This window comes from Geospiza fortis, unplaced genomic scaffold (genome assembly GCF_000277835.1).
Source record: "Geospiza fortis unplaced genomic scaffold, GeoFor_1.0 scaffold264, whole genome shotgun sequence".
Classification (NCBI taxonomy): Eukaryota; Metazoa; Chordata; class Aves; order Passeriformes; family Thraupidae; genus Geospiza; species Geospiza fortis.
The window spans coordinates 144,876-158,424 of NW_005054332.1; the positions used below are offsets into that span (position 1 = coordinate 144,876).

At 36.0% G+C, this 13,549-nt stretch overlaps 1 protein-coding gene across 1 annotated transcript in view; it reads right to left on the reverse strand.

Moving 5' to 3' along the window:
• SMAP1 (small ArfGAP 1) overlaps positions 1 to 13,549 on the reverse strand; it is a 64,031-nt gene that overhangs the window by 17,927 nt on the left and 32,555 nt on the right. Inside the window, exon 6 of the mRNA XM_014307292.2 lies at positions 4,534 to 4,618. Within this exon, the coding sequence (XP_014162767.1) occupies positions 4,534 to 4,618 (85 nt within the window). The remainder of the gene's footprint in view (positions 1 to 4,533; positions 4,619 to 13,549) is intronic.

The window sequence follows — 13,549 nt, forward strand, 5'->3', positions numbered from 1 at the left end:
TGTTCAGCCTGGATAAGAGAAGGCTCCAGGGAGACCTTATTGCAGCCTTCCAGTACCTAAAGACCTACAGGAAAGATGGGGACAGACTTTTTATTAGGGTCTGTAGTGATACAACAAGGGGGAATGGTTCTAAACTAAAACAGGATACATTCAGACTAGATATAAGAAAGAAATTTTTCAGTGAGGATCGTGAAAGGTTGCCCTTTCATGGGGCAACCCTCTCAGGAAGAGGTGGTATCCTCTTCCCTGCAAACATTCAAGGCCAGGTTGGACAGGGTTCTGAGTAACCTGATCTAGTTGAAGATGTCCCTACTTATGGCAGGGGGCTGGACTAGATGACCTTTAAAGGTCCCTTCCAACCCAAACTATTCTAGGAATCTATGATCTATATGTGCATATATGGTATTTATATATTTAAAAATCTATCTTCACTATTTCTTAAATGCAACTTTCTGACTTAGGGCCAACCATGCTGCTTTTGGTACTAACCCAACAGTCCTGACATTTCTCAGTTATGCAACATTCAGCTATGTTTCATATCACTATTAACCTCTCAAAACTTCAGAGAACTCTTTCAGAGAATATTTCCCATGCAGAAGCAGATAAGCAGCTTTTAGTATATCGTATTTTACCTCCAACCATGCCAGATGAATGCCCCGCACATCAAATTCAGTAAATACCACAATAAATCTGTTTTCTTCTAGTTATTCGTTGCAACTACAGTGGTTAATCCAGAATATGAAATTGTGTATTTTTTGAAAGGTACATCTAAACATGGTAAATGATGCAGAATATGTAAAATGCACTTTTCTTCTTTCTGGTAATTCTGTAAGGTAATATAATTTAAAATCACTATTTTATCCTTTTTTTCCTCTCTATGTCAAAGTAATTTCTAAGTGGTATACCTTGGCAAACACAAAGATCACAAACTGCCTGTGTAACATTCCAATATTCCACAGACATTTGTACATAGCTATCATACAATTTTCTACAAAATATTAAGAAATAATTTACATCAACCTGGCATAAGTGGAGACACCTACTTTGTAAGTAAAAAAAACCAAAAAACAAAAAAGAGCACAGAGCAAAAGGTTAACACTAGAGAGATGAAAACACAGCACCACCAATCATGTAAGTGCTGAGGAACTGTGGTTTACACACTGCGACTTTCAAACCAAAGAGTGTTTCCTATAATTATCCTATTAAAAATTCATTTTATAACATCCTGTATTATTGATTTTAGTGTCAATTTTAGATCTCCACATTTTCAACAGGGCATTCTTCCAGCATGGGTAACATCCAAATAATTGTAGAGATGACTAAAAAAGCAGCTTCAGGCTTGGCCTACAGAAACAGGCTGTTATTTCCCACTGCTTGGGAAGAAAGGGAAGGAATCTGGGGTTGCACAGCAAGAACACTGACATTGCTGCCTGTAGAGAGCATAACAATATTTAGTTTATTCATGTCCATTTCTCCACCTTCCTGTATGAGGAGTTCTGAAAAAAAATCTATTCTGAATCAGAAAGCCAAAACCTTGGCTTGTTGCATTATCAAAAAGTAAGTACCTAATGTTGTTGCATTATCAAAAAGTAAGTACCTAAACAGCATCTCAATAACAACCCCCTGAAGAGGAAATCAAGGGAAGCACACAAATCTATTTAAAAGGGCTCAGAACAATCACAAAAGTGATAGTAGGGTCACTGAGGATATTATGCCTCTTCTCCTATTACAAGATTTAAAGGTACAATTCCCCAAGCCATATTTTCTTGAAAATTTTTCAATTTCTAAAGAAAAGTGAAAGAGAGTTTCCTTTTAGAAAATTGCCCAGCTATAATTTTCATAGGATAAGTCCTATCTAAGGAAGTTTACCTTCTGATTAGGTCACTACTGCAAAACCAACTGAGACAAAAACAACAATGACCCAGAGACTAACACCATACCCAAAGCTAGCAGTGAGGGTTACTCAAGAAAATACTTTGCCAAGAAGCTGGGCTGTTCTGAAAGCCAAAATTATTCTAGCATGAATTCTGATCCATTAAAATTACTTAACCTGCTATCACAAGTGATTTTGAGCTGCCCTACTAAAAGCTAGTAGTATTCTCCACTTGCAGAAATGAAGTCCTAAGAGAATGAACCCTCATTAGAAAAATGTCTACTCAGTAAGAATGAGCTAAGCAATCATATCAATTTTAATATTATTTGATATGACATATCAAACATTTTAATCAGCAGCACATCACTGCAGCAAAAGAGGTGAGTGAAATTCTGGGATGTATCCACAGGGGTGTTACTTGCTGAGGCAAAGATGTGATCATCCCACTCAACTCAGCACTTCCCAGGCTCCACCTGGAGTCTGTGTCCAGTTCTGGCTCCCACAATTCAGGACAGACACAGATTGGAGATGGTCCAAAGCAGAGGCATGAAGATGGCCAAAGGGCTGCAGGACCTGCTTTGTGAGGAAAGACTGAAGGAGGTCAGTCTTTTCTCCTTGGAGAAGGGAAGGCTCAGGAAGACTTCATCCTGGCATGCCAGTACTTAAAGGGCAGCTATGAAGAGGATGCAGCCTCTCTCTGCACAACACACGGAGCCACACTGGGAAGACAGGGGGCAGCAGGTACAAGTTTGTCAACATAAGAAAGAAATTTTTTACTGTGAGATCAATTACTGGAACAACTCCACATGTGGCAGTGGTCCCATAACTGGAGGTTTGCAGGCTGTGTACCCAGATAGGATGCTAGATAGATAGGATGCTAGATAATCCCTCTACTCCCCTTCCCATGGACTCCTTGGACCAGAAGGTCATTTGAAGTCCCTTCCAACCTGGACTGCTCTATGGCTCTATGATATACCGGGTTGATGTGACCTCTCTTTTAATAGTATCTGAAGTCTTCTGTTGCAGGTGCTATTTAAAAGACAATTCTTCAAATGAAATATGCAGGTCTGCTCTCATTAACAAATATCTCATCTGCAGCTCAGTGGATTCCAAGTGCTACTGGCTTATTACACTGCTTTTCAATTTGTTATTTAAAAGATCTTTAAGCATTCCCTCCTCTAAAATTATGGGGTTTTAACATACATATTATAAACTTTGTCCTTTTTATATCTCACTGAAGAAGCAGAGCTGTTGAGCACCAATTATAATACTATTTTCATTGCACATTACATCTCAAGTTAGCCAATGTAATCTGAGTTCATTATTGTATCATAAAACAGTGTTACCAAGATACTTTTCAAATCACGACCAACAGAATACAGAAGCCTAGCAATCTCAAAACCACATATTGATTAAATTTTAGGTTTTAATTAGGTTGTTGGTCTGCTAAAGGAAAATAAAGGAGAATCAGCTTTCCATCAGGCCTAAATTACTTTTTTTTTAAAAATAGGCTCATTCTACATTCGTTCTACGGTGTTAATTAAGATTCGCACACCTATAGTAGCAATTACTTGGAATGAGATATGGACAACATACACATAACCCATGCAAAAACAGTACTTTGCAGTTAGCTCTACATCAGAGGGAAAAAAAACTGATGTGAATGTGAATTTTAAAACAGAGAAAACATTTACTGTTTTGTCACATTATTAATACTTTGAAACAAAAAATTTAAAAAACCTCAAAATATTCTTCTACAAAGTGAAGTTTTTAGAATTGCATTTAAGAGATTTATTAGCCTCCTCCAATATAATGTAGAAATCATGTAGAAAATTAAGAGTAACCATTACATGGATAGAAAGTGAATACTCTTAATATCCATTCACTTGTTATCCATTGATATCTTATTCACATTCAACTTATAGATGATTTTCCTAACACAGAATTTCAAAAGGAAACAAAAATACTGCAATATTTTATTTTTCCATTTACATTTTAAGATTCAATCAAATGGAAAAAATGCACTTAGAGCAACACTAGATAAATGAAAGACATATTTTATGAGAATGGCCTATACACAAGAGTATAGGCAGACAGTGTCAATTAAACTATTTTACTAGAAACTGCTTATTTACAGGACAAACCCACAGTTACCTGCCAGTCAGAAAGCAAAAAGGTGGATTAGATAAAAATGAATGATAGTTGCAGTCAGTACAGAACACCGAAATGCCCACTATATTAAATTTTACAAGGTATTAGTCAGCTGCAGTCTGACAGTTTACCATTCTTTTAACTAATGTAGGAAATGTATGATATAATGTCTTTTACAGATACATGATTCAGATGACCTCAGCATTTTCATTAAAAAGTACACTTGTATCATAAACAGTGAAATACTACAATCCACAGGGCCTTTGAAGATCACTTTGATAACTCCCCCCTTTCCACAGGATCTCATTACTCTCCCTAACAAAACCTAAGTACTCATATACCCACACCCCAATGGCATTTTCCATTATAGTTTTAAATTCACACGTGCAATCTTATGCTTTTCATATTAATCTTTCAGTAATCACAGAAAAAAATAAAAATATATCTGTTAAAATATAAAATTACATATCTATGTTTGATTTAAAACCAAGCAATTATGTATTGCTTACCAAGTCCTAAAAGGTCGATAGTGGGTTCTGATGATTTTTTTGGACTTGCTTTAGCTTCTGATTGCTGATCCTCTTTCTTCTGTGGCTTGTAAGGGAAAAAAATAAACACAAGTAACATGTCTGAAAAGATTCAGTGCTTAAAAAATTTTCATTAAAGACGCTGCTTCAGTGTCAGAAGTAAAAGTTCTTTTCCATATTTGTTTATTATAATGAATTTGATTTGTAATGAAGTATGTGGCAGTTTTGGTCAAAAGGGACATGGCACATGACTGTAAAAAATTATTGTTCACCGGTATGTACTAAATTTTAAAATAAATTTAAGTTTGAGGACAGTTTAAAATAAATTGATGCCTTAAATTGAACCACTGCATATCATGCAATAGGCAAAAAGCTGTCTATAATTTATCAACTCATTTCAGCAACCAAACTATACAGTTCTGCAGCATAAAGAGTAAAAAAATAAAGTTTTTAAAAGCTTAAATTTACAAACTAGAAGCATACTAATGACATCAATTCGCCTTTCGGCAAAGAACATCTGCAGAACGTTCAGAATTTTGATATGCTGAGCACTGATGCACACAACCTGAGTTCATGACCTTTTCCTTTATAAACCTGAATGCTAATAACAGCATTCTTTTCCTTCTGAAAAGGGAATTCCTAGTCTTCTCTTGCCCAAAGACTTCAAAATGTATGATGGTATTGATGTGAAATTTGATTATGAAAATTACACCATAAATCTGTTTATAGTTCTTATACCAGTATCAGGCTGATCATCTGCATCCATCAAAATATCAGTTTCTAAAATGAAGATGAACTGGTTAATAGTAGTGACATGACAAACGCATTTCTTCATGTGCATTTAATGTGCCTTTCTCCATACTTATCACAAAAACCTGAAGTGGACTGGTTGATCAATGAGTACAGCCTTTACCTAGAAGAGATTACCCAATAACAGGGGCAGGACACTGTCAGGCTGGGCACTGGACAGACACTGACAGAACCTGCTTCACTCACACCTTTAATCACCAACATAACGTGGCTTTCACAGGGTCACTGAGGCTCCTGAGGTTGCAGAAGTAGTATTTTCATACTTTTAAGTTTAACACAATCGTATAAAGATCTGTTTTAGGTACTCCGTTACTTTCTTCCTCTCCTGCCAAAGGGGGATAAAGAGCAAGGAGCTTGGTGTTTGCAAAGAGCAGTGAGGAAACTCAGGGGTATTCAAAGGCAGCCCAAGTGAACAGAAGCCCATTACACTACAGACACTCCTCTTGCATGAGCAAATCCCCACTGAAAACCTTCAGCAAAGAGCCCCAATTAACCAAACTCCATTCCTGCAGGTACTTCAAACAGATACATATAATCTGACCCCTGATAATCTCTCAGAGAAATACTTGCTTCCTCTTGCCAAAAATCCTTAGTTTGACTTTACACATCTTTCTCAAGATCCAGCTGTTTGGGAAATAGCCTGATGAAAAAACAGTCCACGAATTCCCTGATTCTATTGTGTATTGTAACTTTCAATACCGTGTTTACAATCTGGAGCATAGCACTCCAATTCCAAACACACAAAAAATATCATTTTTGAAAGTAAACCATGACAGCATATCAAGGATTTTTTAAAAGTGACAATTCAAAACGAAATTTTCTACAACTGACCATATCTCAGCAAATATGCCGTGAACCAATAAAATTATTATTATAAACACTAACCAGAATTAACAGTAAGTACTTCAGAACAGAATGTGCCATAAAACCTCGAACATTTGAGTTTTCTCCATCTCTGTAAGAAACACTATAGGTCACGGGAGCTGTAAAAAGAAGCATTTCTGACATGCTCCTTTATTTCATGAAACTGGCTTTTTTTCCTTTTGTTTAAATTGCTTTAAAATTACAAATATTGAATGATTTCTTTCAACAGAAAAGAAAAACCATTAGAATTATATTAAATGTGCAAATTTTCATTACACTGTATGAGATTTCTGAAAACTACCTAAAATCACAAGTTTGAAATAATTTAAAGCTTGACAGGTTAGTTTTGAATGCAAACTTGTCACAAAAGTCAAACACTTGTGCATACATTAATAAGAATTAAAGAGAAAGTTCAAATAGCAGTTTCTTTTATTTGGTACTTAGTGCTGTGGCAATTTAATCGCATTATCTAAACTAAAATTTTAAAAATATGGGAGGAATAATCTGCTTAGGTACTCTGCTTTGTCAAATAAATATTTTCAGTACATATTAAATGCATATTTCTGTTTCATCACTCTCTAAATAAGAAAAGCAATGAAGATACAAGGTATAAAAATATGAATTTCTAAAAAAAATATGATCTCTTAAAATGCCCTTTTCCAATATCGTAACTATATACCTTGATTAAAAGTTTCTGTCCCATTTTGCTCCCCTTGCCAGTATGTAAACTACTAATGTAAACTACTAGATTTTAAGGTTACTTCATAGTTAATTACTTTAAGAAAAGCTGCAAAAATTATTTTCAAGGTCATCAGCATATCAAATATTTCTAGCCCTTAATACTGCATTTGTTTCCTTGGTGAAGATTTTCTCCTTAAAGCACTATTTAACATCTTTGCAGCTATACAGTTTTCACCAACATTCTAACTTTCCGTCTGAAAAATGAAAAAACACATTAGCCACCTAACATTTACCAATAATTCATCTGTATAACAGCAGACACACAAAGCAATATTCAGCAGCTATCTGGAACAAAAGATCTTCCTCTTTAATTATACCTGCAAAATTATTTTGTTCCCCCATTCTCTCACCATAACAAGCACCATTTCCCGGAATTTCCTATCCTCCTGTCTGAGATTTCAATCAATTCTGTAATTCGGTATGCCTTTATTTAAGATGCTTCATGGCACATAGGAGGGTTCCTGCGCAAATTCAGAAGACATTTGTTTGGTGCTTAAGGTCTGCCCTGATTCACAGACAGGGACTTCTCTGAAGTCACCTGCACTTAGGCATAAACTAGGTAAGGCACCAGTGGGATGAGTTAGAAAAAGAAACTTGCGCACACACAATTACTTTTAAGAATACCTAAATGACCCTCACTACCATGCTGCTTTTGAGAGTCTTGTTCTTCATTCAGTCCCATGGATTCTGCACTGTGGCCCATCTGAGGTAGATATAACAAAAAGCAATGGCTTACTTCAGTGCTCTCTAGCAGAGATCATGCCATGTTTCTGGGTTGAGGAGAGAACCTCAAGAGGTCTCTTCCAGCCCATATAATTCTGGCATAAACAAGGTATTGAAACTTTGGACAAGAACAAAAAGGAAGCCACACTGGAGTCCCTAGAAAATTTTACTACAAATTATAAAGAGAAACGTAATGTTTAATTTCTTTTTAGCAGTTTTGCCTCAGTAGGAGTCATTCATGACTAAGCTTTATGTAGAGAGTGGTCTTTCAAGATGTTAAGTACTGCACTCAGTGAGCACAGAATTGTGCAACAGGAAAAAACCTGCATAACGAGGCAGTGACATTTCTTAAACTTACTGTTTAATTTAGTGTTGTGTTCTATCTAAAAAACATCACATTTTGTAGACTTGCAACCTAGCATGACAAATGCTTGGGAGTCTTGCCTGCACTAAGATTCATCTCTGTTTCTATTACTAGTCTCCTTGAATCCCACAGCAATTATTTTTAAGTATTGACACCAGTACTAGATAACCTATTCCTTGTTATGCCCTTTGGAATAAGACCACATTAAAAATAGGAGACTAAGCAGAATTAAGTAAACTAAAAATAGCATTAAGAATCTGATATGAAAAAGGCAAGTAAAAGGAACAGGTATACAATTTTGTGCATTTATTTCCAAGTGCAGCCTTCAAGGTTACTGGGGCTACTATTTTTTTTATGACATCCAAGATTGTCTTAGTAATATATGTGGGTCTAGTGAATGAAGTACATGGTTATAGCAATTTCTAGATATATTTACTTCAGATCATGTATTAACAGCTTCTCATTCAAAATCATTTTTATGCTGCTAGTACATTCTTCTGAAATACTGTCCTTGCAAACTGCAGAACATCAACACATCTTTGATATGCAGGTCTTACATGGCCATTTTTCACAGTTGTCACTAATGGCCACTACATTACCCTTCAGGGTTCTTCTCATGTTGGAGACCTACTGAAAGCAAGCAATGTCCACTGCCTTCAGTTATTCTGAGAGTATTGAAAACAGTTTGTTTGCAAATATCACTGAAAGAAAATGAAGCCAGACCAAGCTTCCAGGGAGTTCATTTTTTTACATCCTCCACATGATCAGCATGACTGGGAATTTTTTACCTAAAAAACTGGAGTCCTTGTTATGAAAAGAGACATAAAAACTAATTTAAATTACTCCTCGATCAGCAGGTATTAGATACCTTGGCCAAATTAAGAAGGCAAATAAAGAATTAACCTTGCAACCTCTTACAAGTATTTTCACCTATTAAGCACATTATTTTCAGCACAGGAGCAGGGACACACTCGTTACTCAGATCCAGTATGGGCGCTATAATTTTTTGCAATCCTGTAGATGACAGGTAACTGGGATACAATAATCTTTCACTGTTTTATTTTCCAATGCAGTCCTTTTATCCTTCCACTCTTATACTCTTCTGCCAGTCCTTTCTTCAGGGGCAAGAAGCAAGACCCAGGGAACAACTGGTTGCTCAGTCTCACCTCAATACCTAGAAAGGCAATGGAACAACTAATTTGGAAACCAATTCCAGGCACATACAGTACAAGAATGTTAATGGAAGAAATCAGCCAAAACTTTTAACAGTGTCGTGACTGGCTTGGCAGACAAGGGTGGAGCATCACAGGGTGTCTTCCTTTACTTCAATAAGGTTTTTTGATGGCATCGATAATTGATAAAGGTGCCATCAAGGAAACAATTCCCTCTTCAAGCTCCTGCTATCATTTAATTCTTAGTATCCAGTGATGAATGACTGCCTATCTTATACCCAAATCAAGCGATGCCTTAATCCTGTCTGCTGTGCATCTACAAAACAATAATGTTAAAGTATGGTGCTAATACCACATCTGTAATTAGTCCTCACACAACAAGACTGATAATCTTTCAGTATCTAAAAAGCAAATATTTAAAAATATTTGTGAACTCCTCATAACTCTACCAAAATGAACAACTGAGAAATTATGTCTACATGTAAGAAGTAGCATCTCTTTTCTATTTAATTAAAATGGAAATGCAGAAATGAGTATTTGGACCTTCACCTACCTTCCCCCACACTATCACTGTAAATCAACTGGCTTGAAATTAGTGGATAGAAATTTATATGCTGGTAATGTCCATATATCTCAACAGTGCACCTTGGTCAACTATAATGTTCTGTGCTAAGAAACCATCACAAACAAAATCCAAAAGCAGGCAACAGTAAAGAAGACCAGGTCACCTCTAACTGAGCTGATTTTAACACAACCAAGTGCACAAGCCTACTTTAATCTCACACTGAGATGATGCCTTCATTAGTGGAAACTGCACCAGGCAGTCTTCTTGTAATTCATAGAGATATTGTCTATGATTTAATTAATCTTGCTCATTTCCCTACCATTAGAGAATGGCAGGGTTAGTCACCTATCGATCTTGTTCATTTATCCAACATCAGCTCTAAGACTTTAAGGTAATTTCCAGTCTATAAGGTTTCAATGGAAAAGCTATGAAAATCTGCACCAAAGTTTGGATGTTTATTCTGCTGCAGTTCTGGCTTTGCCCTTAAATATGAAATGAACATACTTGTCAAAAACTTCCCAATTTACACAGAATGAGAAAGTTTTCCATTCCATCATGAAAGAGCATCTTTTAACTCAGCAACCTGCATTTAATGTTGCATTACTGTGCCACCCTCCTTTATTCTTTCTTTACTAATTTTGTACAACAACAAAAGTTATGAGGTTTAATTTTGTAAAAATGGGTAAGAACACCAGATCAGGCCAGCAAAAAAAAAAAAAAAAAAAAAAAAAAAAAAAAAAAAAAAAAAAAAAAAAAAAAAAAAAAAAAAAAGAAGAAAAAAGTATGGTCTCTGCTAGGTCTCAAATTAAAAAAGAAAGCTCTATTTTACAGAAATCAATATTGGCCTTTATTGAGCTCTCACAATGTATTGCCCTCAATATACTACTAGTTACACCATTCTAGTTCAATCTAATTTATGTGAAATACTTTTCTTGAGTTAAATGAAACCAAATAAATCAGCAAGTAAGTGTTAACTACTCTCTTCACACCTTAAGTTTTAAAGTTGATTTTACAGACTTGTTTCTTTCTCTTATATGTTACTCTAAAGCAAATTATTAGTGATTAAAGATGTTTCTTTGACAAGGACAAGGGAACTGATAGGCACTTTATACTGTATGTTTTTCAAACTAATTACCTTTATGGCTCTGGCTGGGATGGAGTTCACATTCTTCACAGCAGTCAATACAATGCCATAGTTTGGATTTGTGGCTATAACACTGTTGATAACACACTGGTATTTTGGCTATTGCTGAGTGGTGATACTTTGATAACTGTATCATTTTAGTTCTGCTAGCTTTGCACAATCGTATTTCTTGTTTTGCTAATTTAAGCAAGCCAACCTCCAAGCACCTCCTTAAGTACATTCAAGGACTACACACACACACACAGACATACACTTAAGAGTCAGCAGTTCTTTCCTGCTGGTAGATTTTCTTCACAACCACCTTCTGTTCCCTTTTTCTGGCACTCTATAGAATTTGACAAATAGATGCAAGGAGCACATGAATCAAGTGAATCAACCTATACACAAACCTCATCCAGCAAACTACAGTGAATTCCAAAATTCAGTTTTCCCACTGAAGCTCAGTATACACAAGCCTCAAAGATCTGAATCTGAGTATTATAGTTTTGCAGTTGACTCATCCAATGGTAAACTCCAAGTCCCTGAAATGGGCAGCAATGCTTTCTCACAAAAACTTGAACTGCAAGTCTGGAGGAGACGGGATTGTGAAGAAAACTGAGTAACACCTGAAGCATGTCACGTACAGTAGGAAGTCCAGTGTGTCAGTGGGGTATTTCATCAAATTTTCTTCAGCCAGCTATTTTTGGAGATAACCATTAAATGAGTGATTCATTCTGCCTCAGAAAAAAAGAAAAACGAAATGAAAGCATTGCCAAGTCAATGCTCCCCCTTCCTCTGTACAGAGATTATAGTACAGCACACAGGATGTTGCCTTATGGGGGATATGGTTATATATGGGCAAGACAAAAAGAAGGGTCAGTACCACCATGACTGACTGTCACACACCTATTAAATTCACACACATAACACAATGCTATGAGGTCTATGGCTCCTGCAACCACAGCTCCCTTACTGCAAAACAAGCTTGTCCTTTCCCAGCTTTCAGCACCGTGCCCAAACACATCTGGCTATTAGGTGAACAAGATGGGCAGGGAAAGGCAAGAGGCAAGTAGAAAGCTTTACACCTGCTTGCTTGGTTGACAAAACAGATGACATACATGAGGTCTTCTGATAAGTGTTACATTTTTAATGATACAACAGTAAGAATATTCAGATCTAGCATCAAATACATCGCTCTGCAGTCAAACCCACTGCTTTTTAAAAATTACTATTGTAGTAAAATAGGGAAATAATACAAGTTTCTTAAATAAGTAAGGACACTGGTATCCTTTCAGAACATTGTTTACTATGATCATACATTCTAGGGCCTATAGTCTAAATCTATGGGCTACTCTTCTGCACATCCCTGTTCCCCAGAATACTCTCCTCTGACAGGCAGCCGAGGGCATTTTGCACTGGAACTGAGAGTTGTGAACAAATCTTTTTGGTAAGGCCTGGTTCAGAAGTGCCAGCACACAGTGAAAATACTGTGATTATTTTTCTTTATAACCGCAAGATTCAAGTTTCCATTTTCTGCTTCTGTAACCTTATGCAAGTTATCATCATATGTACAGATTTTAAGGGTTTAACAGCTCTAAAAGATATGACATTCAGTAAAAAATGTAAACCACACCAAATACTTTAAAAACAAGCGGGATTTTGCAAAATTCACTACTGCAAGATGATAATGTAAATAATTTAGCAGATTTCAACACCAGCATTTAGGACTATCATTGACCTTATTCTCATTTACACTGTGTGAGAGCATTTAGAGGCAGAATATATAGTGCAGGACATAAGCCACATGATTAATACCTCTGAAGTAGAAAAACACTACCATCAGAGCAGTCATAAGTTACTAATCTAAAAATCTCTCCTATTCTCAAGCAAGATATCAGTCACTGTCAAAAATCTGATTCATCAGCTGTCCAGTCCACTTATCTGCTCTCATTCTCCTTCACATTTTTTCCTCAATTTTCTACTTTAATGAAAAATTCATACGGATCTAGAACTCAGTCTGTTTAAAATGCATCTGATTACCACTGTATTTCTAACACATATTCCCTACCTTAACTACAAGAAGCGTTATGAAAACTGAAGATACATCAAATAATTTTGTAAAGAGCACTTCTAACTCACTTCAAAGCAATTTCCAGTTGACTCACTAGAGCTCATATACGCCTCTACGGTTACTGAAAAAAAGCTCTCCTTTGCTCTTAATACATAGGAATTGTATGCCCTGTGCATAAAGCAATTGGATTCCTTCCCTCTTCATTACGTGCTTCCAATAAAACCTGCAGGAGAGCATAAACATTTGAGAATTGCCATATGAGAAAATAATTTTAGTCATTTACTATATCTTGCAATAGGTTTGTAGATATGGTTTTTCCTGACACTTATGCTCTAAAAAGTTTAGTCTGTATCCATTTACAGTGTTACTCATGCAGGCACATCCCAGAATTTTTAACGAATATTTTTATAGCTTTCACATCTGACCTGAAAAGAAGTAAAAATTAGTATTTTCATAATATTTTATTTAAATGGCATTAAAGATGAAATGTGTTATTTTGTGTACCCTCCTATAAAATACCAGCACTTGTTTTTTCAGACTTGCAACTAAAGATGCAGGAATTTAG